General features: G+C 31.7%; 3 protein-coding genes across 8 annotated transcripts; 1 reads left to right on the top strand and 2 right to left on the bottom strand.

Annotated features, from left to right (window-relative positions):
• Positions 1-433: 433 nt before the first annotated feature.
• Positions 434-8,531, bottom strand: LOC111708483 (zinc finger protein 853). 4 transcript variants are annotated; one of them, XM_023481875.1, is made up of 7 exons: positions 8,376-8,531; positions 6,056-6,130; positions 3,965-4,036; positions 3,683-3,859; positions 2,593-2,661; positions 953-1,284; positions 434-531 (listed from the first exon to the last, which is right to left on the bottom strand). In XM_023481875.1, exons 1-7 carry the CDS (start codon positions 8,430-8,432, stop codon positions 468-470), a joined length of 846 nt encoding a protein of 281 aa, XP_023337643.1. In that variant the 5' UTR covers positions 8,433-8,531; the 3' UTR covers positions 434-467. The 4 variants fall into 4 exon arrangements, with proteins under 4 accessions (XP_023337643.1, XP_023337644.1, XP_023337646.1 ...); XM_023481876.1 differs by lacking the exon at positions 6,056-6,130 and having other exon boundaries at positions 8,376-8,530; XM_023481878.1 differs by lacking the exon at positions 8,376-8,531 and having other exon boundaries at positions 6,034-6,058.
• Positions 8,532-11,996: 3,465 nt separating this feature from the next.
• On the bottom strand, positions 11,997-26,315 carry LOC111708492 (uncharacterized). Of its 3 annotated transcripts, XR_002766677.1 has the most exons (11): positions 26,013-26,315; positions 25,276-25,358; positions 25,134-25,195; positions 17,361-17,423; positions 17,174-17,234; positions 16,766-17,093; positions 15,837-15,874; positions 15,156-15,218; positions 13,891-14,631; positions 13,255-13,296; positions 11,997-12,607 (listed from the first exon to the last, which is right to left on the bottom strand). XR_002766677.1 is itself a non-coding variant. In XM_023481891.1 (9 exons), the coding sequence occupies exons 1-9, from the start codon at positions 26,079-26,081 to the stop codon at positions 14,481-14,483; spliced, it is 918 nt and encodes a 305-aa protein (XP_023337659.1). In that variant the 5' UTR covers positions 26,082-26,315; the 3' UTR covers positions 13,134-14,480. The 3 variants fall into 3 exon arrangements, 1 of the variants encoding a protein (XP_023337659.1); XR_002766678.1 differs by lacking the exon at positions 11,997-12,607 and having other exon boundaries at positions 13,134-13,296; XM_023481891.1 differs by lacking the exon at positions 11,997-12,607 and having other exon boundaries at positions 13,134-14,631.
• LOC111708491 (uncharacterized) lies at positions 17,428-21,963 on the top strand. The gene is made up of 4 exons (XM_023481890.1): positions 17,428-19,090; positions 19,336-19,449; positions 19,600-19,715; positions 19,787-21,963. The coding sequence occupies exon 4, from the start codon at positions 20,088-20,090 to the stop codon at positions 21,897-21,899; it is 1,812 nt and encodes a 603-aa protein (XP_023337658.1). The 5' UTR covers positions 17,428-19,090; positions 19,336-19,449; positions 19,600-19,715; positions 19,787-20,087; the 3' UTR covers positions 21,900-21,963.
• Positions 26,316-27,485: the final 1,170 nt, after the last annotated feature.

Below are 27,485 nucleotides of genomic sequence, written 5' to 3'. Positions count from 1 at the left end.
TACAGTAAGTACAGTACGGTAAGTACAGTACAGTACAGTAAGTACAGTACAGTAAGTACAGTACAGTAAGTACAGTACAGTACAGTACAGTACAGTACAGTACAGTACAGTACACTACAGTACAGTACAGTACAGTGCAGTACACTACACTACAGTACAGTACAGTACATTACAGTACAGTACAGTACAGTACAGTACAGTACAGTACAGTGCAGTACAGTACAGTACAGTACAGTACAGTACAGTACAGTACAGTACAATACAGTACAGTACAGTATAGTACAGTACAGTACAGTTCAGTACAGTTCAGTACAGTACAGTACAGTACTGTACAGTACAGTATAGTATAGTACAGTATAGTATAGTACAGTATAGTATAGTACAGCACAGTATAGTACAGTTCCATACAGTTCAGTACAGTTCAGTATAGTACAATTCAAATATAAATTGAATATCTCTAGTACTAACTAGGTCCACATGTAGCATTTCTGCATCGGTATCAAATCAGGACGCTTCAAAATACCACTTCTTCTAAAATAAAATTTCATTTCAAAAATACAAATTTTTGATTATTAACTTTCATAATAAAAATACATGTATTCAAAATAAATATAATTTTCAAAATCCTTAAAAATTCAATTTTAAAATCTAAAAGAAACTTTCAACGTAATTTTTATGTGATCCTTTTATTTGAAAACTTGGAAGCCTGATTCCCAAGAAAACGATTCCTAATCCTTGTTTTTCTATCTGAAAATTTATTATTTCCAATTATAGTTTTCTGTGAAGGATTTATATAGCACAGACACCGAAGGATGTTGTGAGAATTCTAATCTTCTCGGTTGACAGAAAGACGACGTTTTTTTACTTTTAATTTAACTGTTAATGGACAACTTTTGGAATAAGCTAAACAACGCATGTAACTAAATATATTTTTTTAAGTTTAAAGACATACCCAACGGCTGCAGGCATACAACAACCAGCTGTCAGAGGCTTAGCTTTCTCTTGCAGCTCCACAGTCAGTTGTTGCTCTATTATCAGCTGTTGTTGATGCGCATACTGCTGTTCTAACAGCTGTTGATAATACTGCTCCTGTTGCGTAAACTGCTCAGCTGTTATTTGCTGCTGCTGAAGAAATGCCAGGAAATATTTTTGCTGCTCCTCATGCTGTTGCTGGAGCTGCTGTTGTTGAATCTGCTGCTCCAGAAGCTGTTGTGAATTGCTGTTAGGAACAGCTGTGTGTGCTGCCATACTTGATAAATAAACTGGGTCACTTCGTTTAGTGTCCTAAATAATTGATAATGTTTAGTATCCTGAATATAGGATAATGTTTAGTGTCCTGAATATAGGATAATGTTTAGTATCCTGAATATAGGATAATGATAATGTTTAGTATTCTGAATATAATAAGATGATAAATTCTTTAAATAATAAGATTTTTAGATTAATAAATAGAACAAAGATTGAGAGTGTGGTCTCCAGAAAATATGAGAAGGAAAACTATATTTGTAAGTGTATACACGAAAAAAGAATAACGTTTAGCAAGAAAAATAGGTTAAATATTAACGGGGGTAAAAGAAAATTTTAACTAAGAAAAGACAGGAAAAGAGGATAAATTGTACAAGGAAAAGGAGTAAATTGTACAGGGGAAAAGAGGATAAATTGTACAAGGAAAAGGAGTAAATTGTACAGGGGAAAGGAGGAAATTGTTCAAGGGAAAGGAGTAAATTGTACAGGGGAAAGGAGTAAATTGTACAGAGCAAAGGAGTAAATTGTACAAGGGAAAGCAGTAAATTGTACAGAGGAAAGGAGTAAATTGTACAAGGGAAAGGAGACAGGGGAAAGGAGTAAATTGTACAGGGGAAAGAAGTAAATTGTACAGAGGAAAGGAGTAAATTGTACATGGGAAAGGAGTAAATTGTACAAGGGAAAGGAGTAAATTGTACAGAGGAAAGGAGTAAATTGTACAAGGGAAAGTAGTAAATTGTACAGGGGAAAGGAGTAAATTGTACAGAGGAAAGTAGTAAATTGTACAGAGGAAAGGAGTAAATTGTACAAGTGAAAGGAGTAAATTGTACAGGGGAAAGGAGTAAATTGTACAGAGCAAAGGAGTAAATTGTACAAGGGAAAGTAGTAAATTGTACAGAGGAAAGGAGTAGATTGTACAGGGGAAAGTAGTAAATTGTACAGGGGAAAGGAGTAAATTGTACAAGGGAAAGGAGTAAATTGTACAAGGGAAAGTAGTAAATTGTACAGGGGAAAGGAGTATATTGTACAGAGGAAAGGAGTAAATTGTACAGGGGAAAGTAGTAAATTGTACAAGTAAAAGGAGTAAATTGTACAAGTGAAAGGAGTAAATTGTACAGAGGAAAGGAGTAAATTGTACAAAGGAAAGTAGTAAATTGTACAAGGGAAAGTAGTAAATTGTACAAGTGAAAGGAGTAAATTGTACAAGTGAAAGGAGTAAATTGTACAAGGAAAAGGAGTAACTTGTACAAGGGAAAGGAGTAAATTTTACCAGGAAAAGGAAAATTAAGATTGAGGTTTATACTAAATTAAATAAATTTTGTTACATTTATCAAACTATCAACGTACCTGGGAAAATGGGTTTTCTACTTCAGTTCTCTCTTGAATATACTGTGTGTAAGCTTGGTTCACGGGAGCCTAAACGAAATTTAAAAAATAATATTATTATTTTCAATGTTATCTCAGAAAACATATTTTTAATATGTTTTGTAAGAACATGTGTTCATACTATTTAAAGAAAAAAGATAACAACATGAAATTAATAATGCAAAATTTACATTCCTTTATAAAAAGCGGGTTTTTTGGTATGCAACAATTTTCATTTAATCCCGCCGGGATATTTTCATTAAAAGATACTTTGAAAATCTACAAAGGCAAAAAAATCCGCAAAATCCGCAAGCCCTCGGGTTTATCATTGAATCCCCTCTTTAAAAAGGAATGTCATTTACTCTCAGACAAATTAGAATCAATGGAAATTTACGCCCTCGGGTTTATCAATGAATCCCTCGGGGGTTTAAATTTCCATTGATTCTAATTTGTCTGAGAGTAAATGATACATTTTCAAAAAATCCGTTATCTTTATATATAAATTAGTAATCACTGTTTGACTGTATGTCTGATCAGAACTCTGTCACCCCTTGACCGATTTGCCTCAAATTTTGATTGGCCGGAACTTGGTAGAACCACTTGAATGTTTTTAGCTTGGTTTGGAAATTCTAAATTGAATACGTTGACTTTAGATCACTTTATATCTTAATATGGAGAGAACATTGTTGAAAGGCTTCTCAGATTCAAAACTTGATTGAAGCCAAAAAAAGTGGATTTAGGGGAAACGTTGTCCATATTTTTAGAGCAAATGCTTTACGCTGTAAAAGGGGGGGGGGTATGGAAAGGAACTGAGTTTTTGCCACAAACTCAAATTTCCTCATCTCAATATTTATAAAACCTGATGGTGGAAATCTTTTTTTTCAAACTTAGATTATTTGATCTTACCGAATTCATAGTTCGGAGGTCACCGGCATTGGGTTTTAAAGATAAAGGGATTAGAAAATCAAAGTTTGTGGCAAGCACTCATTTCCTTTGAAGGGAGCATGGAAAATGTGCATATTTGCCACCCCCCCCCTCTTGATAAATAACTGTTAAATGTTAAATCATTTACCTCCATCTCATCATCATCCATCATCATATCTGTCATAGCACCAGCCAGCTGGTCAAGCTGGAGCTGAAGCTGCTGCCCATTGATTTTATAGCCTCCGCCACCACCAACCATTCGTCCGCCTTGAACACGTAGTGGGGCGGAGGTAAACAGATTGTTGTCTGTAGAAATAGATACACCCTGGACAATAAGTAATAATTAGTAAATTTGTACCTGTACCTGTACCTGTACCTGTACCTGTACCTGTACCTGTACCTGTACCTGTACCTGTACCTGTACCTGTACCTGTAAGTCCATCCTACTCAAGCTATCCATCATATTGAATTCTCTGTCCCGCATACACTGCATCTCGTAAGCCTGAATAAATTACACGTGTTACAGCTTACTTAGCTTACACATGTTTTTATATTTGTTCTAAGCAAGCTCAGTTTTATGAAAATAATAATAATAATAATAATTATAATAATGATAATAATAATAATAATAATAATAATAATAATAATAATTATACTGTAATTTTTCTGATCGAATTTAAGTTTTTTTACCACAATTTGAATTAAAATTCGAATATTTTTTAATTTCTTTTTAATCTACAGCAATTTAGTCTTTGCCAGAAATTCAGATTTTTAAATCCCTATATCTTTGCAGTTTATGGTGTAAAGCTTTGATATTTCAAACTTAGATTATTTGATCTAATAGATATTATAGTTTGAAAAATCTAAGGTCTACGATATTGTGTTGAAAAGATTTAGAAATTAAAAAATCAGAGTTTGTTTCTAAGAAAGATAATACAAAGAGATAGCAGAGGTTTATTATTTCCCCCCCCCCCCTCACTAGACTTCAGCATGGTCATGATTGTGGTCCATCTTTTATCCAATTTTGCCAATTAAGATAAAAAATCCAAAAATTTTCTAATAATTTCTAATACTATTACTATTTTCACGTTTTTGACTTTAAAAAAGTTAGTCATTCTTAATTTATCCTGCCAGGAACGATAATTTACTACTTAGGACTACACACTACACAGATCTACGATTAATGGACTAATTAGTGGACCAATATGACTAGTGGATGAATTACAAAAAAACTGCTGCAGGCTGTAGTGGACTTTATATAAATAGTGAATATGACTATAAGCCAGGGACAGACACTAAGAAATAAATGAAAAGACACTAGAACAAATTTTTTTTGGTGGCGCTTCGCGCACATGTTAATAATTTGCTCATGTCGTTCATTTTAAAGCTGTTTAAAGAAGTAAAATTTTTTAAACACAAGAACAAGCTATAATTATTAAGAATTTGGTATAATAACGAGCACAGAGCCAACCCTTCAACGATTAAAAAATGCTATTTTTTTACTTTAAATTCTGAAAACACCGCTTTTTTAGAAAAAATTTTCGCCAACCTCAAGATCAAATTTCGTCCCCCCCCCCCTCACTAAAGTACTAGTTGCGCCACTGATTATGAACACAATTGACATAAAAAGAAATATTCTGTCATTTCTCTGCACTTTCTTGTTTTTTTACATAAATGCTGCAAATAATTTAAAGAAATATAACTGGAAAGATTTTATATTTGAAACCGGTTTTCAGCAATGCTTTTATCTGAACAAAACAGAATAAACTATTAGCTAATGTAAAAATGTGCAATGTTTTAAACAAAAACATTGCAAATCTAGATTTATAAACTTAAATATATTTAATTAACAATCGTCGATTTCCCCATTCGCAATTAGCCAATTTTTGACATATTTTCATGTTTTTTAATTTTCTTAATTCAAACAATAAAAAAATTACACTATTAACTTGCTATATATGGTTGACTGAAGAAAAAAAAAATTTGCATTCAATTAGTTTTTTACTTTGTGGCCCAATCCCATCTTCTCTCATTAAGTATAGTTTAAAGACCTGTATCCCAGACCTTCGGCTGTCTATTTAATTCTCTGTTTTTCTGCTTATTTCTCTGCGATCTGTTAGTTTCCCTGTTTATTTCTCTTTTTGTCTGCTTATTTCTCTATTTGCCTGTCTATTTGTCTGTTTGTTGATTTCACTTTTTGTCTGTTTATTTCACTGTTAGTCTGTTTTTTTCTCTGTTAGTCAGTCTGATAAAATATAGGAAGAGCTTTGAAGGTCAATGCTAAAATACTGTTATAATGAATATCAAGACGTAGATATATAGATAGATAGATTGATAGATAGATAGATAGATAGATAGATAGAGAGATTGATAGTTATATAGATACATATAGATAGATAGATAAATAAATCTACACTTGCAGTTCTTCTGATATAATATTGTTTGTTTTTTTATTTCCTTTTCTCTTTTTTATGCTAATTTTAATAACTTTATTCTTACTTTTATTCTTATGAACCTAAACCTTTATATTTTCTGTGAAATACCACAAATTACTCCCCCTCCCCCTCTCCTCTCCGTTAGCCTCCCTAGCTACAGCCTGCAAAATATCTAAGTCAGCAATAGTGCGTAAAAGAGGCCTGGGTGTACTCTTTGCGTTATATAATGCGTAAATGCCTAAACACGCAATAAATGAGGCTGGATTGTGTAATTTTAGAGATAAATTATATTTCAAAGATTCAGATTTACACAAAATAAATTTTTTGATTCAGTTTGGAAAAAAAACTGAGAAATGAATTTAACACAATTTTTTATATAAAGTATTTTTTGTCTCCAATATTTTGGGTTGAAAACAAACTTTTTAATGCTTAGTAGGTTTCTCTTATTTGAACTTTAAATCAATGGTAAACAAGTTTTGAAGTACAAAAAACTGTGTAATGTTTTATCAGGTTCCCTGAATACAATCTTGTTAAAAATATTAAAATACTCTTTCCTAGATAAGAAAATATTGATAAGAACATTTCAAACACTTCACATATTTAAAAAAACATATTTCATTTTTACTGCTCAAGTTTTTTTAAGATGCCATGTGATTTTGAAAGCTTTATTTATTCTATATTCCCTTTTCTGCTTTTAACATTATCCCATTGTCTTCGTTTTTTGAAAATCCCAATCCATCCCCCCTCTCTTCTTCTTGTTTCACAAAAATGTTGGCATCTTAAGTTATTTATGTGCCCCCCCCGCTCTCCATCTTTAAAGATCTGACATTTATCTTGAGGAAAACTAGCTGTTTCTAGGAATAATTATTATTTAGTTCTTGAATGTTTCTGGTTGAGAAGTTTCTTTGTTTGACTAAAATATGCTTATAGTTGGTTTCATGCTTAAAGGGTTAGGTACAGTTGGGGAGGGGGGGGCTGGATGAAGAGGGGCGTAGGCCAAGGGAGGGAGAGATGAATGCATTATAAAAAATAATTTTTTGGTTTTTTTTTAAGAAATAAAAAGTAGGATTCAATGGCGGGATTTTTCTTTTGAATGAGTTTGAACTTCGGGGAAAGGTTATTTTCAGTCGATATTATTTTTTAAGAATAAGGTTGTTCCTTGGAGCGAGGTTACTCAGTCCAGGTTGTTTATAATACTTTGAGGCTGATGGAGGTCAGCACTAGGATCAGCCTCCGTCCTCTACTCTAGTTTTCAGGGTCAAGGACACATAAACAGAGGACACATTAGGATGGACGGGGAAAGGTGGAGGAAGGAGATAGAGGGGTAAAAAGATAATTAGTGTCGAGTGGGGAGGATGGAAGAACGGGGGGTAAGAGGGTGTAATAAAGTGACGGAATGACACAAACTTTGTTCTTTTGACATCTTCATTCTGGCAGGGACATACATAAAGGTAAGGACCCCCCGGGGGGGGGGTATGGTAGCTGAGCCCCCTTTAGATATTAGATTTAATTCCCATGTATTTACAATGTGTTTAACAAGTCCGCCTTCTCATGTGTAAACTATATCTACAAAGGATTAGACTTCAGAGACTTCAGTCAGTTTTCTTGCATTCAGGGTTCCTTGTAGGCCAAACCTGGCATATTTCTGTGTTTTATCATAACCATAAATATACTCAATTAAATGCAGAAAACATACAAATAAATAATAATAATAAAAAGTTATAACATTGCTAATTATTTATTGCTAAATAATTGTAAAAAAATATTTTAACATAGTAATTATTTCTTTCTAAATAATAATTATAAACATTTTTTTACATGCTTATTATTTGTTTAAAACGAATTTAACACTATAAAATAAGTCAAACATTTTATTATTTATATTGGCAAATTATTACAAGATTTTTTTTGATTTTCTTTAAACACTTGACTTTGAAGGTTTTTACGTTAGATATACATACACATAAATATATAGTTTCTAATAATTCATTATCTAATAATTCTGATAACAATTTTTGCAATTAAAACCGTACATAAATATTTCCATGGAAAATATGCAGCATTTTTTTATCATAAAAATTTAACAATATTTTTTTGTTTTTAAACATTTTTCTCATGAACAAAAGTGTACAAAAATTATAATAAAATTAGTTAGTAAAAATATCAAAATAAAACTTTTTAATTAAAAAATTGAAAACTGCGTTTTTGTTTATCAACATTTTATTTACTTTACAAAATGTATAATAATTAATCACAGTTGTCATAAAATAAGAAAAATATTTAAAGAAAACTTATTAACATTTTGAAAAATGTAATATCAATTTTCTTAGATGCTTAAACGTTTTTTTTCATTTTATAAAAATAATTTTGTCACTAAGTACAGAGTTTATTTTTTCATGTCATCACCTTGTTTAGAAGTGATCCCTGTACCCTATCCCTAGAAGCTACCCTATCCCTGTCCATCAACAATTGTGTCACACAAAGTACAGAGTACACAGTAACCTTGAATCCTAGAACAGTTCTAGTTCACTATTTTGACGTTACTGCGACTCACCCAGAAATCCTCGAATCTTTGTTGAACCAGCTGACAGACTGGCACTTTGTGACGTAATAGACAATCAGCTGAGCAGATAAACAACTGAGNTATGTCCTAAAACTTATGAAAGTTTCAATGAATCATTCCTATTTCAAAGAACCAAAAGGTATTTTCAAAACCCTCAATGGATTTTCAATGGGCGATAATTCTGCAGCGCGTGGGAGCGAAATAATTTTAAGAATTCACGAACTTGATTTTTTTAGAAACATAAATCACAAAAAACTGGAAAACACTCTCACAAGATACCTAAGATTCAGGGATGACGTTTCAGTGCATGTAGTGGGGGAAATAGATAAAATGCTGGAAGTGATGAAAATGATCACAAATGGATATCCAAAATGTATCCAGTTTAATGTTGAAACAAAACTCATATATGGGAAATTCTTAAATATAAAAATATTCAACATGCCCGGTGAAAACAAACCAACAACGACAGTTTTAAGAAAACCAAACTCAAAATTTGACATTATATGCAACATATGTCTTGTTTTATTATATAGATTATAAAAATAAGATAGATAATACAAAAAAAAAAAAATAAAGATAATAGTATCTTGGAAAGTGGAAACCCTAATAGGTAGTAGGTGCTGAAATCAGAAATACCTAGTATTCTAATTTTACCTTAAATTACATTTAAATTAAATGATAAGCAAGTCACCCAATCTTTAAAATTTAGTTTCCTTTTGAATTATTTGTAATTAAAACAAATATATTTTTTGGCAGCAGGAGCATTTGTTCTTTACTTTTACTTAATTCTATATCCTGCTTTTATAAGTACTTTTTTTCTCTTTCTATCTATTATACTTTTTTCCTTTTTTTTCTTTGTTTTCATTCGCCATTTATTTTCCTTTTCTTTATTTTCTGTATGGTATGGTATGGTATGGTAATGGCGCAAATTGAATAATTTTTTTATTTCACACAGTATTGCTAATTACAGAGAGGCAAAATATTCAATGGAGTCCACAACTATAGGGCGTTAAAATGAGTGTTCGCGAAAAATTAAAGGGGGTATGGGCAAATATCGAATTGAATTTGATATTGATGCTGCTAATTGTACTTTTATCTGTTGCCTCTATAAGAAGAAAATAGTTAAAAACGCCTTAAACTCAAGAACCATGTAAAATCACAGAGTTGCATTATTGCATTCAGATATCAAATAATTCCATTCAATTGAAAACTAATCAGTCAGATATTACAACCTATAAATGTCGAATTCAATTCAAATAAATTTATACAAATAATTTATATTTTATATTTTATTTTATATTTTACTTTAGAAAATATTCATTCCTGAAATTTCGAAGATTTTTGATAACGAAGATGACATTTCATATTTTCCAAAAATGTTCGAAAATCCAGCGCCAGCCCATTGAAAACAAGTTTTAACAAATGTTAATTTAAAAACAAATTGTATGGACAGTGGACAGTGGTGCAACTAGCCACCTCGTAGAAAAATTTATCAAAAAAGCGAGGTTTTCAGGATTTCAAGCATTTATTAATTGTTGAAGGGTTGGCTTATATACTTTCAACAGATTTACAATGAATGACATGAGTAAATTAATTAAACATGTGCGCGAAGCGGCAAAATATTTCTGTTCTTTTAGTGTCTTTTTTAGAATTAAAAATGACTGCCTTTCTTTAATTAGAAAACGAGAAAAAATTAGGAAATTCGATTAGTAATGACGGGCGAAGAATTAAAGAAAAATACTTGCATTTTTTTTAATTGACAAAATTGAGGGGGGGGGGGGGGGAGCAAGAGGGGGATGAAAAACTCAAAGGGGGGGGCAAAACTTGGTAAGCCCCCCCTTCCCTAGTCGCGCCACTTTTCATGGAAATATCACATCACATCACTCTAAAAGATGCATGATCCAAGCCGTTTCAACATGTACTGTAATGCACTTACTTGTACGGTCCAGTCTGGACTACATAGTAAAAAGTCGATCCAGCATGCTTTATGCAACCATTGTAGCCCGGCCCGGCAAGACCACAGTGAAATAAATACAACTCTATTTGAAGGGGAAATGACAAACATATCTCTTGTTAATTGCTGTTAAAAAAACATTTCTTCAAATTCTAAGCATGCATTATTTTATATTTGAGGAAGATAATTTTGTTCTACCTTAAGACACATTAATATTCATTTTAAATATTTTAAAATTTTTGGTAACAAGTTAATGTTAACTAATATATAATATTCGAAAAGTTTGCGGACCATCTTTATTTTTAAGCCCTTGAGAGTAGGACTGGGGGAGTCCTTCCTAGTAAAGGATTGTTCTTTCACAGAAACAAGAATAATTATCAAGAAAAAGAACGCAGACATAAAAAGCTTTCTTAAAAATATTGAAACTATCTAAAAATTAAAAATGTGGATGGACGAGTAATTGGTTGAAAAGAAAGTGTTCATGTTAAAAGCGTTCTAAATCTAAATGGTCTAATATTAAATTATTTGATTGAAAATGAGGAATAAACGATTTTCAATAAAAAGGAATATGTCCAGCTTATTTTCCGAATAACTTTTCTTAGCTCAGAACAAAATTTGTATTTTACCATCAATTTTAAAGAACATTTGACGATTATAAGGAGTCAAAATAGACCAAAAAAATAACTACATTTTCAACAATCATTTATGTAGTAAGTTGTGTAAGATAAAAAACCTTAATCTTAATATAATTCCAAGGATAAAATTAATTATCCAATTTGTGCTCTTTTACTCTACATTAAATAGTTTTCAAATTATCAAATTGTATGTCTTTTGATATATATATTTAATATTGATACTACAAATGCAATTAATTACATGGTTACAATAATTTTTTGATATTCTTAAACGAATAAATAATTCTTTAATATTTACACATAAATATAAATTTTTAATTAAAAAAAAATCAAATTTTCAGATAGAATGTTCCTTTACACCGTCTTAACGTGAATTGATAACAATAAATATATTTTTCTGCAGGTCATCGTCAAAGGTTATTGCTGCAGATTTATCTAGGCTTGTTAAAACAAAATAATAGTTTGAATTGGTAAACTTTAGGTCACTTATCTTATCAGAATGAAACATTCTTTATGATGTAAATGTATGATTTGAGTGTTTATCAAGTTTATTTCAGTCTAATTGCTTAGTGTTATAATTAATTAACTTTTTTGGTCAGAGAAATGAAAAAATCTGTCTTTAAAAAATGTCAAAAAAAAGTAGAATTGTCTTTGAAAATTTTAAATCCCCAAGAGCTTTACTTATTTTCCTCGGTTTTTAATTGTATTGTACATTTTATTGTAGTGTATAATTAAACTGTTCAGGTTTACATGTGAATAAAATTAAACTATTCAGGTTTACATGTGAATAAAATTAAAAATAAATTTTCCAATTGAAACTTATGTAAGCATATAAATAATAAAATCAATGATGAATTTGAGGATACAAAGATATAAAAATAAATCCAAAAAATGTGGAAGAGTATACTTATGCAAAAATAGGCATGAAGCTTCAACTTTAAAAGATTTGAACAGAATTGGTGAACTTAAGGCATAGCTTTTGCATTAAGGTGTTCAAGTTTTTTCACCTTTCATGAATATATTGTTCAAGGATATATTGTTACAAACAATGAAATCACATTAATTTACAATTAACTACATTTTTTACATGTCATTGACAGCCTTTGCTCTCTCCCTGACCTTTGCTGAACATGTGTACAGTCTGTATGCTTTAACCCTAAGCTGAACATGTGTACAGTCTGTATATTTAACCCTAAGCTGAACATGTGTACAATCTGTATATTTAACCCTAAGCTAAACATGTGTAAAGTCTGCATACTTTAACCCTAAGCTGAATATGTGTACAATCTGTATATTTAACCCTAGGCTTACCATGTGTAAAGTCTACATACTCTATCCCTAAGCTGAATATGTGTTTAATCTGTATGCTTTAAACCTAGGCTGAACATGTGTACAATCTGTATGCTTTGATCCTCAGTTCATTATCTGAGATGGCAAGCAGAATAGGTTTTAGTGATCTTGACACCATAAAAACAGACATGCACACCTAGACATCATGTTATTAATCATCAAGATGATCATTGAACACTTTTTGTCGCTTTAGAATTTCAAAAGCAGAAAAAAATTTGTTCTATTCTTAAACAACATATTTGTCAAGGGTCAAATTAGTGTTTGGCACTTTTTGGGGTTTTCTGGTTTTTGAAGAGCTCTACATAAATCTAAGTGAGCCCTGCAAATATTTAGTTTTCGACAAACTGATGTCAAACATATCCAGAATTAGTTACACAACATCTTTCCCATCAGCATGACTTAAAGAGTGGGTTAAAATATTTCCTGGGAGATCGTAACTATCTGAAAGAAGGTATGAGCAAAAATGAACAATAACCTATTACTTTGTTAGCGTTAAAAAGGGTTGTTTATTTTTTATTTTCATTTTCATTAATTTTTTATTATGTAAAACTTTGCAAATTTTAATGAAACCATTTAAAAGTTCAAAGCTCATAATTTTTAAAATTAAGCAAATAATTATACCCATGTTATGAATTTTTTTAACGCAATTATATTAACTATTTAAGTAAAAGAAAATTTCCATTGTATTTAATTAATGTTTTTTTTAGAAAATATACCATGCTTCCACTAAATCAAAATCTGTTGAAAATTTTAATTGCAAGATTTTTAGGCACAAAAATTTACCTTCCAAGCAATGGCATATTCTTCCACGTCCTCATTTGTATTCTAAAAATAAAACACCTTTGATATTTTATATAGAGACCTTACAGTAATGATTGATTGGTTTGAATCTCAGTTACCAATTACTTAACACTATTCTGGATCAATTTGGATTGTTAAAGGACTATAAAACCTATTCTGAAGCTGTTGATAACCTATTAAAATCTTTTGTGAATTAAAGGTAGACCCACAGTAAAGAGAAAAGTGTGATATGCTAAAAAACGTTTAAGAGAAGATAATCCCGGATCAATTCAACTTAGATTAATCCTTCTAAGATTTTAGGCGTTTTTGATGGCTTCACAAGAATCTGGGATGCAAATCCTATTTCTAAATTGCGTGCTGGACAAGTTTGCTTTTATTGCTTTTATTTTCAGAAGTTTTTACTGGTTTTTCATTGGCGCCTTTACAGAAACAAATTGAATCTTTGCCGCAAACTCAAATTTTCTAATCACTTTGCATCCTAATCGTATAAACCCTTGATATTTAAAAAAATCTGAGTTTATAACAATCTTTTTTAGTATAGTTTCAATCTTAAGATAAAAATTAATTATGAATTTGATTTTAATAGTTCAAATGAAACCTCTAATAGATGTGTTTTACCGTATAAAAGAGTGTAGGAAGGAACAAACAGAGTAGAGTGACCAGTAAAAGGATGAAAATCTGGATCATCTTCAAACATGCCTTTAAATAAAAATTATTATCTCTTTTGGTAACAAAAGGTCAAAATCACAATATTACTCTTTTAGATGTAATTGTTTTCCCTGCAATTATGTTTACAGGTTCAACAAACCCCCAAAACAGTAAATTGCACTATAAATTCTTTTATTTACCTTGATCATTGATGAGATCTGAGACTGAAAATAAAAATTAATTATTTCATAGCTATAAACTTATTCAATTTTTAATTTTGTTTAATGAATGATTTTTACCTGAATATTTCCCTGGTTCAAGTTTATGACCTAAGATAATCAGAGTATTAGTTTTTTAATGCTTGGGATAAATGAAATAAGAGCTGGACATTTTGGGAAAGAAGAAAAGTCAACTTTTGTGTTTTTACTCCTTAAGTCTAGCTTTTCAGCTACTTTTTTTAAAATGCCACTCAATATATCAACTTAAAATACAAACAAAACCCCATACTCAAAAAAATAAGATCTGTTAACTACCAAAGATGCAATCCCTTCTTATCAAAGCTAAAAACAACATAACAAACAATATTCTCTAGTTGCCTGTGAGTGGTGTCTTCTAAGAAACTGAACTGGAGGTCTTGGAGGTCTTTGCCTTTGAGGCTGAATCTGAACTGGAAGTGTGACTGGAACTGATATCAGAGTTTCATCACTTAACCTAAAAGTGATTTTAGAGTAAGAATAACCAAGATTCATTTACAGTTTTCGGATGACAAATAAAAGAGTAGATTCTTTAAAGATGCGATTGCCTTTGTGTTTGCCTCCTACCCTAAGCTACCAATGTTTTTATCCTTATAAGATATTATTTTCCCTTGCCTTATCCATGGTAAATGGTGGTTTTATAGATGCTACTTAAAGTTTTATTTTTGTTTTTGAGACTGTTTGGCCTAGTCATACCTAAATTTAGAGACAAGTTGCTGAGGCCCTTTCTGACATTTGAGGCTGTTTGTCCTTTTTCTACTTGAAGTTCAAGAAAGGTTGTAAAAATTCTGCCTGGAGTTTAGGCTGGTTTCCAAAGTCTTACCTAAAGTTCAAGACTGGTTGCCAATGGTTGCCTAGGCCCTTTCCAGGTCAACCTGGTCTTACTTGAAGTTGAAGACTAGGTTCCAAGGTTCTATTTAAAGTTTCAGATGAGATGGTCAGCACATACCTTAAGTGTGAGGCTGGTAGCTAAGTTCCTACCTAAAGTTTGAGGCTGGCTGTCCTGCTTCTACTGCCTCTAAATCTGTAAAGTCAACTGCTCCACTACAAAATTTAGAAATGTTTGGAAAACTTCAAGAATACAGTGAATCAAGTTTTATATTTGAGATTTGTTTGGATTTTCAGGGGCCTCACAAATATCTACAATATCTGAAAAAATGCAAAATCTTCTTCTCTACAAGTTTGCGTATGTCAAATTATGCTATTACAATTTACAAACTGTTTATTGCAGACTGTTAGTGTCTCATATCTTCTGAAAGAATCAAATATATTGCATAATTTGACAAATGGAAACTTGTAGTGAACATTATTTAGTAATTTATAAATTGGCAATTTCATAGGTATCATAGGTATTTGAGGGTCCCCCGAAAACTGAAAAAACTAAATATTTAAGATAATAAAAAGCACAGGTTGCCCAGGCCTATCCAAGAACAGATGAAACCACTCCTCTTGTTCAAGTTTATCTTTGAGACACAAGAAAACTAATTTAGTTGTGACAATTTCAAATGCTTTTCTCGTATTAAAAAATTCTCACCGAGGTAATTCAACCTTGTGGAGATGAATTTGCTACTGCAAAATCAAAATAAATCCTGCCTTTGATTTTTATATTATGGCAGATATCTTTTGACATAGCTTTTCCTGATTTATTTTTAGTATACTTACTTATTATTAGCGCAGCTAGGATTTCCCAACCGAAATGCCTAAACAATATAAGCTTGATAAAAAAGAAAGCAAAATATAATAAACGTAGAACTATAGAACTTTTTAAAGATAACAATATGAAGTGGGTCCAATAAGTTTTGCAAAAATCTTTTTAGAGGTACTTCTAGATGTCTCAGCTCTTAAAAAAAAATTTCAAAGCTCACTGTATCCAATCGGGTTGTCTTCTACCAATGAATTTTATTGGTCCAACTTTTTATTTCCATGTAATTTGCATTTTCCTGAATGTTGTTTAGCTCTGTTGTCACAGCAAAGGAATGTTTTGATACCAAAGAAGACACTTGGAATGCCCAACACACAAAAATTTGGGCCTAAAAATTTCTAAATACAAAGCAGACACCTTTGATATCTAAAATGCATCAGAGAAGAATAATATGGACAAGGCAGCAGTCTACACGTGAACTTAAAGGAGAAAAGTGTAATGGAAAGTGTTGGCAGAAAGAGGAAATGTCTGAGCAGGAAAAATCCACAAACACCCCACAAATAGTCCAAAAAATTTAAAGTTTCTCAAACCAATTTCACAAGGCTTCTTAGTTGATGAAGTTTTATGAGTTTGGCATCTGAAATAATGCATACAAAGTTGTAAAGAAAGATTTAAAAAATGGCAAAGATTTTGACAACGTTTGGTTGAAAGAGGTCTTAGGAAAAGATATTATTTTGTTTGCTGAAACATAGTTTTCAACTATAAAAACCCTCAAGTACCCTTTCTACAATACAGGCTTACCCTCTTTTGACTTTTAAGTCAACACAACCTTTAAAACACACATAAATGGGTATATTTTGAGTCTATAGATAAAATATTCAGGCTGTGACAAGCAATGTCTAACATAAAGCTGATTGCGTCTAACATATATTACCTTGTCATGTATTACCTTGTCATATCTCATGATGTAGTAGACTGGTTTATCAAAGCTGGTCATTGTTGAAGTAGATGGAGCTCGAGATGGGGAAGGAAGTGTTGAACGGATAGATCTCACATTAGGAACGGTCATAGGAGCTGGAAAGGATGATGATGATTGACAAGATGGCGCAGTATGGAAGGATGTTGAGATGGATGCTGGAGTTGGAAAGGATACAGGATTTGGGTGAGATGTTGATGGAATTGGAAATGATGCAACTGTTGACTGGGATGGAGGAGTTGAGTCCGAGTGATGGCACGGGGGATTGGCCGCAGTTCCATCCTCTTCCTCATGGTTTCCACTACATTTTATTAGTTTTATTTGTGCATAACTACATTGTTTAATAATTGCAAATAGAAATAAACTGTTTAGCGAAATAACCTGACTTGCAGTTCTAGGGGAACAATCTGTTTGATCTGTTTGTGCTTTCCCACAACAACAACTAGAGTATAAGTTTATCAGAATGTTTAATATCAGTCATTGTTTTGTAAAGGAAGTTGTTTTCAGTAAATTCACAAACCAAAAAGAAACAAATAAATTTCTATTTCAAAAAGCCATGAAGGTTTACCGATTACATGGAGTGAGAAGTAGGTAGCTGTGAGTAGGCAAATCAGGTAGGGCAACACCATGCCTATAAAACATAATATTCTGAAAATTTTACTGTTAATGAAAAGGTTATCTTAGAGGGACTGTCATTTAAATTTTGAGTGAGTGTCCATTTAAAAAGTGCATGGACGTTTCACAGTGGTACCCCTGAAACCTTGATCTAATTAATAATTGGAAGATAGAGTCATTTACTTAGATTGAAAAGTGTTTAGTTTTGATAACAAATGTCAAATGCCCAATTAACTTTCGTATAGAAACCAGAAATGAAAATAATCAGTTATTGAAATCTAATTCATACTTAATTAAAGAAAGCTTTTAAGGGTAGTGTTTTTAATCCGATATACCACCTTCAATGGAGGGTCACTTGAATAAGTGTTACTGACCTTTAATGGTATTTGTCAACATAAATAAAGAGTGTCATTTATAGGGTCATTTACTGTCATGAAAGCCAAGCAAAAATGAGTTAATTTTCCATTATATCCCTTAAAAGATCTCTTTATTTATTACGTTTCAATTTCTACTTTTAACTTTTAAGTTTTGATTTTCGATTCATTCTTTAATTAATTTTTATAAACTGGAAATGTTTCAGGAACTGAATTGGAGACAAATGGAACATGTCAGTTGTTGGATAAATGTTCTTGAAGGACTTTCAGCATTCATTTTTACTTCTTTTTTTCACTTTTTATCTTTTCTCTATTTATGTTTTATTGTAATAACCCTGTTTCTAAAACAAAAATGTGTTCTGGCTTTTAATTATTAAAAAACCCAAAATGTTAATATGTAAACCAAAAAGCACACACAACTCAAGGATGATCATTCTAGGTAAAAACATGGAAAAAGCTTACTCCAGCAGAAACCAGTTCCAAGCGTTAAAAACATTATATAATTAAAAGGGTTTTTTTTGGAAAAATTATTATCTTTTACAAGGTTATAAAATTAAATGCTGAAGAGTTCTGTGGAATGATAAGAGGTGTTTCAGTCTACCGTAACATCCAGAGATGATTTCAAGGATGCTCGAGGGGAGGAAAACTTAAGCTGCCTTATTTTCCAGAAGAAATTCTGAGTTGAAGCATTTTTCGAAATGTCTTCTTTAGATAAATAATATACTAAGGCTTAAGTGGGACCAATCCAAGTGGTGCGGAAAACCGTCACATCTCTGTCAAAACACAGAACGTTTAAGGAAAAATGATAAAACATCATATAAAACCAATTACACAAAGATGATAAAAGTGATATATAAATTAAACAGAAAACAGGACGGTTGTCAAGGGGAAAATGCTTTCAAAATAGAAATTCGAGCAAGAAGACTTTAAACATGGAGAAAATATAAAAGAAAATGAAAATAAAACCAGAAACCAAAGAAAAACTTAATTCAGCGAACACAGAAAACGATGGATGAAGAAAATGTTGGGAAAAGTGTTATAAATTAAATGCTTAAGATAAATTGTGATATGAAATATAGTTGCAACTGATATTTGTAAATAACATAATGCAAGGAAATAATGAATAATTTTTTCAGATAATGGGGAAACCTTGCAAATTCTTTTTACAAGGTTTGTGCAAAAATGGACGTAATTGTCAGTTCTTCCATCAAGAGGTCCGCAGGGACAGTTATGGTATGCTAACTAAAACAATCCCAACCGATCAAGAGAGGGAAAACATACCATATAGATACAAGGAAGCAAGTTCTAGGTAATGAATTATAGAGCAATATAATTATAATCCAACCAAAGAAAGTAAATCAACAACGGGAATCAAACTGTTGTTAATTTTTCATATATGATTCTAAAATTGGATTTTTAAAACAGTTAAAATGACGGTAAAATACCAAATTGGAAATTCGGAAGCATAATCAATCAAACGAAGAAAATTCTAAGTAATTTAAATTAACACATTAAATCATTTAATGATAAATAAAATTGTCTTAATGTTATCAGGCCGGATACAACTAGCTATGGATACGGAAACAACACGAGGGAAAGGGAATCCTGGAAACCGAGGGACGGATCGGGGGAACAGAGTAACACTATTGGAGACAGAAGATCTCAGAGGTATTATATATATATATAAAAAGGGTTTTTCGGAAAGAATGCGTCATATACTTAAAACTGTGTGAAGGGAAAAAACTGCAAGAACAGTATAAAATTATCTAAAGAGTAAAGTAATGTAAGGCCAAGTAACTAAAATAAGACTCTATCTAGGATAAAAAGAGACACATGGATAACAAGAGAGGAATCAACAAGAAGTAAAGGATCAATCAAAGATTCACAGAGATACATTCAGTTTAAATCATTATTAAATGATGGCAATTAAAAAGGTTAAACTTATGATGCAAAACTAAAATCAAATCATAAAATGAAATATTAAACTCTAAATTGCTCGTTTTAGGAAAACGGACGATGAATGGAGCAAATCCTCAAGGTACTCAAAAGAGTATAAAGACCATTCTAGGAGTTCTTCAAACAATCGGGAAGAAACCTTGAGCTCAAAGAACGATCGCAACGATCAAGAAGATTGGAAAAAAAGCGTAACAAGAAAGAATACTGGAGGAGAAACCTGGATCCCAAAGAATGATGGCAACGATCAAGAAGATCGGAAAAGGTGCGTAATTAAAAAGAATGCTGGAGGAGAAACTGAAGTATACCGAACAAATCTTAAAAGATCAGGAGAGAAAGAAAAACGATCACCAATGGAATCGCCAGAGATCTTAGAAATAAAGGAGAATGAGAACCAGGAAGAACAAAAGAAGATAACTTGGAAAGATCAAAACCAAGAGAAGAAAACGATAGAAAAGAAGGGAAACAAGAAAGGAAATGGAAGTAGCATAGTAGAAAGAGCAACAGAAACAATGCTGGAAAAAACTATAAAAACAGATAGATTTTCCTCTTCTGGTTCCGATACGCAAGAAAACGAGAAGAGAAACAAGGGAACTATAAATTGTATCTGCCTGTACCAAACCTACGACCCGGACATGGTTAAATGTATCAGCTGCGGAGAATTCTCTCATGGGACATGTTATAGAGCTAAAGTTAGTGATAAATTTGAATGCGCTGGATGCTCAATAAAACAAGGGAGAGAGTGTGGAACACACGAGATCGATTCCTACTATAAAAAGAAACACCGATCCCATAAAGACAAACATGATTTTGTATTTCAATTGAATAGAAGAAGAGTGCTGAAATCAATCCTGAACCAGGAATTTATCAACTGCCAACCAGGAAAAGAACCATCAACGGAGTTCATGAAAATTCGATTTGGTTTCTCAAGCTCATATGCAGCAAAAATAACTCTCGACCTTGTAAAGTGTGGATTAATAAACATTTTTGGAGGATTTAGTTTTGACGGAGGTAAAATTATTGAGGAACTCGGATTACATGATGATCTTAGTGAAGATCTAAGTGAAGGTGAAATACAGAGAGAAACTGATAATCTATCATTTGAAGTCGGAGCATTGTTCAATACAGAAATTATTCAAGAACTGGAAAAATTAAACCCATCAACTAAAAGAGCAAGGAGTAAATCTCCTTCAGATGTACAGTATGGGAAAAAGTCAAAGATAGAAAAACCCAAGAATACCATGAATAAACCGGTTGGAACAAACAGTGTCCAAGAAGAAAGAAATCAAACCCTAGTGATCAATACTGATATTTCAATTATTAGCTCCCCCAGTAACTCAGATATGGAAAATGAGAAGGAGGAAAGACCGGAGAAGAAGAATGAGAAAAGAGAGAACAGTAAAGATTCACAGATATCTCAAGATTATCAAGAAGAGGGGGAAAAAGATGAAAATTCCAAGGTTGATCAAAAGATAAGAAAAGATCGGGAAAACAGGAAATATAAAATTAAATATTCTTGGCCAACAAGATTTATAAACAATGAATCTAGAGATGCTGGAAAAGATATTCCAGTAAGTGTTGCTACTCTAGGGAAGAGAACATCTAAACCTGTGTACGGACAAATCACGGACATTACAGAACCCAGACAGAATACAAACGATCCTAGTAAATGGAATCTTCATTTTATCCTAGGAATGGATGGTCAGTTGACGCAATGTTGGATCTTTGGTACTGAAACCGAAATCAAAGAAATGAGCAAAGGTTTGGAGGTAGAAGAGTACTATCTATTCTGGGGAGATTTTACTATAAAAGATAAATACTCCTCAAAATTTAAACACACGAATGACTGGGCAATGTACATTCAAGGAGCAAGTAATAAATTCGGGAGAATAAAAAGAACAAGAGTGTATCTAGAATCAGAAGACTCAAAATCGGAAGAAAGAGAAAAGTTTGCTGAAAAGTTTCAACCCGCACCAAGAAAAGGGAAGGTTCTAAAGAAGAAAAAAGAACACGATGCACGGATGAAAGAAAAATTGGAAACAAATCAGCGAAAGATTACAGCATTCGGTGTCACTACACGATCAAGATCGAGAAATTCGGGAACATCAGAAGAAGATATCAGGAGATCTCCAAAAAGTGATGAAAAAGAGGAACGTGACGACTGAAAAGCTCAGTTTTTTATATACATTTTTTAAACGGAAAAAACAAAAAATTCCATATTACCGTGCAAGTTACTGTTAAATACGGGAAAAGGAAAAACAAAAAAATTTAAAAAGTGTTGGTGTAAAAATTGACAAAAAAAGTATATAAAAAAAATGTTAAAGATATATGTTTGTTCAAAAGTTATTAAAACGTGCCTGTAAAGTTTATGAATTCTTGGCTTATAATGGATATTTACAATGCTATGGTTTGTGGTAAGAAAAGGTTTTGAAAAATTAAAATCTTCGTTGAAACATAGAACCTAAAACGATTGTTATCTATTATCTGTTATTAAACGCATCGAGGAAAATGTTATATATTTTTTTACCATATCAAGTTAAATAAATAAACTTTTTAAACCAATCCTAAATGATTATTTTTTCAGAAATAATGAATCCAATATTAAGATGTTTATGGCTGTTATCAGCAACACTGAACAAGGTAACCATCGAAATTGGAAAAACGATTAAAAAAACAGGCGAGAAAATATCCAAAATGTTGTTTAACATCGAAAAAACTGCTAAAAAACTAATCATTGGTTCAGATAAAATTGTAATTTCATCGGGTGAAAACTTTGCAAAAGACTGGGTTAAATTTAAAGCTGAAATAGTTAAAATGCTCAGGGAAATAAACGTGAATAGGTCTGTTCAAAGAATAATTCAAAACGGTAATAATGAAATGGGAAAAGAATTTCTACATGGCAATTTTTCAAGAATCATGATACCAACCAATAATACTCTTAAACAAAAAGTACATGACATGATGAAATACATGGCTAAAACAGAACTAGACCTTATTCTAGAAAATTTAACAGGAGAAAATTTCTTTAACTTATCCGAGTCCCCTATAGATGTAAATGTTATTAAAAACCTAAAATTAGGGAAAAAGTTTACTCCATTTTGTAAATTCAACATCAAGAAAGAACTGAGTATTTTTGAAAACCAAATTAGCATCATGTTAGACAGAGTTTGCGGAAAACACTACACTGTAGGAACAAAAATTCCATTATTTATTAAAATGAGGAAAATGAAGAGATTTAACAACTTAAAAAAGAATCCCGATTTATATAAGTTATTACAGTCAATAGAAGAAAATTGCAAAATCCAAAGGAAACATTTTACCAAATACATGGAAAAACAACAGCAGAATTTAAAAAACCTACCAACTGAGCAAAATCTCAACACTTTATTTCAATTAAACCAAAACCAAATTTTAGTAGCAGCCGATAAGAATGTAGGCTACGTATGTATGGATAAAGGAGATCTTTTAATGCAGTATGATGAAATTAACAAGAAACAGCATTTTGGGGAAGCAAAAATTAAAGAAGACTGGTATTTAAAAAACATAAAGGATCTTTTAACAACAGCATCAAAAAATATCCCATTTGAACTTAAAGAAATAATTAAAGAAAATGACTTTATATGGAAAGGAAAAAAGCAAGAAATTGGTACTTTAAGATTAATGCCTAAGATATTAAAAATGAAGACGATTTCCAAATCTAATATATCCAACTTAACTTGTCGGGGAATTAAAAGCTCTATGCACGATCCTATTAAACTAGTGCAAAAAATTCTAGACAATATTTATAGCCATTTATTATTTTACATAGAAAATGAATTTGTAAGACTGTATGGAAAACTTTCCCCTTCAGTAACGGGAATAGATGAAGCGATAACTAGAGTTAAAAAATCAAAGACAGGTGAATGGGGTAATTCAATTGAAATGGAAGGGGACTTTGGGGACCTCTACTCAAATTGTAACAAAGAACTGTTAGAAAAGTGCATAATAAAAGCTGGGAGAATTGCTAACCTTCAACCACAATCAATTGACTATGTCCTAAAACTTATGAAAGTTTCAATGAATCATTCCTATTTCAAAGAACCAAAAGGTATTTTCAAAACCCTAAATGGATTTTCAATGGGCGATAATTCTGCAGCACGAGGGAGTGAAATAATTTTAAGAATTCATGAACTTGATATTTTCCGAAACATAACTCACAAAAAACTGGAAAACACTCTCACACGATACCTAAGATTCAGAGATGACGTTTCAGTTCATGTAATGGGGGAAATAGATAAAATGCTGGAAGTAGTGAAAATGATCACAAATGGATATCCAAAATGTATCCAGTTTAATGTTGAAACCAAACTCATTTATGGGAAATTCTTAAATATAAAAATATTCAACATGCCTGGTGAAAACAAACCAACAACAACAGTTTTAAGAAAACCAAACTCAAAATTTGACATTATACCTTTTAACTCCAATGTAAGCTTAAAATATAAAAAAATGGCAGGTCTGGGATACTTTAGAACTATCAAAACACACACATGTTCAGTAATAGAAGAAATACAACAGAAAAACATAGTTAAAATGATCCTAAAGGAAAAAGGGTTTCCCAAAAACCTAATAAAAAAGTTAGAAAACCAACAATATGAGAAAACAAAAGGAGAAAATGCTAAAAAATCTTAGGAATAACAGTGTTTGACAATGTAAGCAAACGACACAAGTTTGTAAGAAATGTTTTTAAACACTCGATAATAGACGAGGAAAAATATTATCTTCCAGCAGACGTCCCCGGAAGGAAATTTGAGCAATATATTTTCACTATAAAGAAGATGAAAGAAAAGCTTCAGTTTTAAACTTTGTACTTTTCATAGAACAATGAAAATGCGTGAATTAAACGTTAGGAATACATATTAACATTTATATTATTTAACTAAAACAGGAGACACAAAGCAAAGTACTTCTGAATAATTTTTGGTTTATTTGATTTTTTAAACATTAATAGAGAGATCTTGAAAGAGAAAAGGCGCTTGACATAAAATGACTTCTCGGCATGGGTCCGGTGTTCAAGGAGCACCGGACCCATGCTTTTGCCAGCCCATGTAATTAGGGCTGGTATACTTTGCATAGTGCCGGTGCTCCTGAAAGCCAGGTCACATTTATAGGGTCATTTACTGTCATGAAAGCCAAGCAAAAATGAGTTAATTTTCCATTATATCCCTTAAAAGATCTCTTTATTTATTACGTTTCATTTTTCCAGAAGAAATTCTGAGTTGAAGCATTTTTCGAAATGTCTTCTTTAGATAAAAAATATTTCACTCCAAAAAAAAATCTTTTACAAAGATCATGAGGTCATTATTTCAATGGGGAAAAGAAAAAAATGCATATGATTCATTATTGAAAAAGACACTTACCAAATTTAAAAGCATTGGTTTGGATGAAGAAGAAGTATGATTCAAGATGGCATCCCTTGCACCTAGGAATTCATTTGATTAATTTAAAATACAAATAGCATTAATCCAAAAACATTTTTTTTTAAATTGAAACGTGACTTACTTTGTAAGTCCCGCAAAGTAGAAAAGTGATGATGTAAAGAGAGAGAAGAACCATGACACTACAGAACTTGACAGCGCATTCTCCTACATTCAATAAGAGGGTTAATTTTTTCTTGCCTTCTCTCTCTCTCTCTCTCTCTCTCTCTCTCTCTCTCTCTCTCTCTCTTTCTATATATATATAGAGAGAGAGAGAGAAAGAGATAAATATATATGTATCTCTTCCGGTTCTGAGAGAAGGATAGAATTCTTTAAAGCGCACAATTAAAACAAATCATCAGCGTCATTTTGAAAAAAAAACTTCTAAACGATTATTGTGCGTTTTAAGATTCTTTATGCGGATCGTTTTGTTTAAAAACAAAAAGATAGTTTTGTATTTTTCAAAATTTAAATTTTAAAATTTTTTGTTAAAAAAAATTACTTTTATCTTCGAAACGAAAAACAAAGAATTTTTTTTGCTTTTAAATCTAAAACAGTAAATTTAAACTAACAGACATTTTCCTAAATAATTATGCCTATCTAAAAAATATGCATTACCGGAATTCAGACTAAGAAAACTTTTGATAGATGATAGTAGGGCTGAATTAAGCTCCATTAAAAAGAAGGTTTCTTAAAATTTACAGAAAATTCCATGAAAAATGGAAAAAGACATTCAGATATTTTGGTTATTTTATTCAATTTACGGAGGGGCCCACCTCAATTTCGGGGGGGGGGGGGCAACTATTCTTTTTATGATCTAACCTGGGTTAAGTAAACTTGATGGAAGAATGGGAACACCACGGCAATATAACAGTCCAGAATCCTTAACATATTTTTGGTTCAAAAAGAAAAACAAAGTGACTCTAGGTATGTATAGACCTTTATTATAGTCTGGCATAGAACCCCTTGAACCTTTGTCTTTGTCTCTTTAAAAATTGGCTGTTTTTAATCATGGATTTGTCACTTTAAATTACGACAGGAACCCTTCTACAAGAACAAATGTATTAGTTTTGATTGAAATTTTCTCTTACAATAAAAAATATTTTGAAAGATTGCAAGCTTATAAAATCGGTGTTTTATAAAAATCTATTTAATGATTTTTTGACAATTAATAGGATTTTAATTAACTATTTATAACACTGTTATTTTGGTTATCAGGTTATAAAGAAATTTTCTCTTTACCGAGAAAGTTCAAGTCTTTTTAGATTTAATTTTGTCCTGAGCTTAGCGAGGAATAAAATATAATCTAAAAAGGCGAGAACCTTCGAGATATAGAGAAATTTTAAGTCCAAAATTTTCATAACACGTCGTGCCAAAATAATAGTGATATAGGTAATTTTATGAAACGTTTGTGTGTTTGTCTTATTTCAATGGATATTTCTAGATCATTCAAGCTTTTAAACAAAGCAAAAGTCAGAATATAAAGTTGATTTCAATTTTATTTTCATTTCAATTGAAAAAAACATATTTTGGAAATATCCTAAATTTTTTGGAGAAAATCCGGGAACCAATCAAAACTTTACAGCACACGTGCTATAATGTAGAGCTAATTTAACATTATAGCACGATGATTACTTTATAGTACATTCATTATGAAATTCACGATGAAATGAGGAAGAATGATAACCTGGGGGTCGCGGGGTGCAATTATACACAGGCCTACCTCCTCACGTACGTAAACCTGGGGGTCGCGGGGTGCAATTATACACAGGTTCAAGCTTCCATATACTCTACCCTCCTCAGATACGTACGTAAACCTGGGGGTCGCGGGGTGCAATTGAAACCCCCAGTTTCATAACAGTTATTTTTGCAACTGTTCGTAAGTATATTGTATAGAATCTTCATGCTTTTCTTCTATAATCTTTATTCTATTTCACCTTGACCACCTTCAAATATAAACTAATAACAGATGGTTCAGGGAACATAATGTACTGCGTATATTATAAGAATATTTAAAAGAAATGTTCAATTTGACTCTTATCTAGGCTCAAAGGGGCTGGAAAGATATTCGGTTTTTTCTCGAAGGCATTTTCCTCAGTGTATTTTCATAATTGGCAACTTCCCAAATGTGCAGTAACTTCCCAAGTCTATTCTGAGCTGAAAACTTTAGAATGGGATATCCTTAATCCCGATCGGTTAATTAATCTGGAGATTAATTACAAGAGGATAACATGCATTATTTAATCTTGAGATTAAGAAAAAGAGGAGATCAAGCATTGATCTCGATATCCACCA

This window comes from Eurytemora carolleeae, unplaced genomic scaffold, assembly GCF_000591075.1.
Source record: "Eurytemora carolleeae unplaced genomic scaffold, Eaff_2.0 scaffold706, whole genome shotgun sequence".
In the NCBI taxonomy this organism is placed as follows: domain Eukaryota; kingdom Metazoa; phylum Arthropoda; class Copepoda; order Calanoida; family Temoridae; genus Eurytemora; species Eurytemora carolleeae.
Note: the sequence above shows the minus strand (reverse complement) of the source record. Positions and strands in the feature narration are given on the sequence as shown.

Excerpts from the sequence above, each read along its gene's own strand:
- LOC111708483 (XM_023481875.1), bottom strand. The coding sequence starts at position 8,432 with ATGGACAGGGATAGGGTAGCTTCTAGGGATAGGGTACAGGGATCACTT. Across the intron at positions 1,285-2,592 it reads TAGAAAACCCATTTTCCCAG|GACACTAAACGAAGTGACCC; the intron begins GTACGTTGATAG and ends TCAATTATTTAG. Across the intron at positions 532-952 it reads TGTATGCCTGCAGCCGTTGG|AAGAAGTGGTATTTTGAAGC; the intron begins GTATGTCTTTAA and ends ATTTTATTTTAG.
- LOC111708491 (XM_023481890.1), top strand. The coding sequence starts at position 20,088 with ATGGAATCGCCAGAGATCTTAGAAATAAAGGAGAATGAGAACCAGGAA.
- LOC111708492 (XM_023481891.1), bottom strand. The coding sequence starts at position 26,081 with ATGTTAAGGATTCTGGACTGTTATATTGCCGTGGTGTTCCCATTCTTC. Across the intron at positions 25,196-25,275 it reads TACTTTGCGGGACTTACAAA|GTGCAAGGGATGCCATCTTG; the intron begins GTAAGTCACGTT and ends ATGAATTCCTAG. Across the intron at positions 17,235-17,360 it reads CTTCTCACTCCATGTAATCG|TTGTTGTTGTGGGAAAGCAC; the intron begins GTAAACCTTCAT and ends CTTATACTCTAG.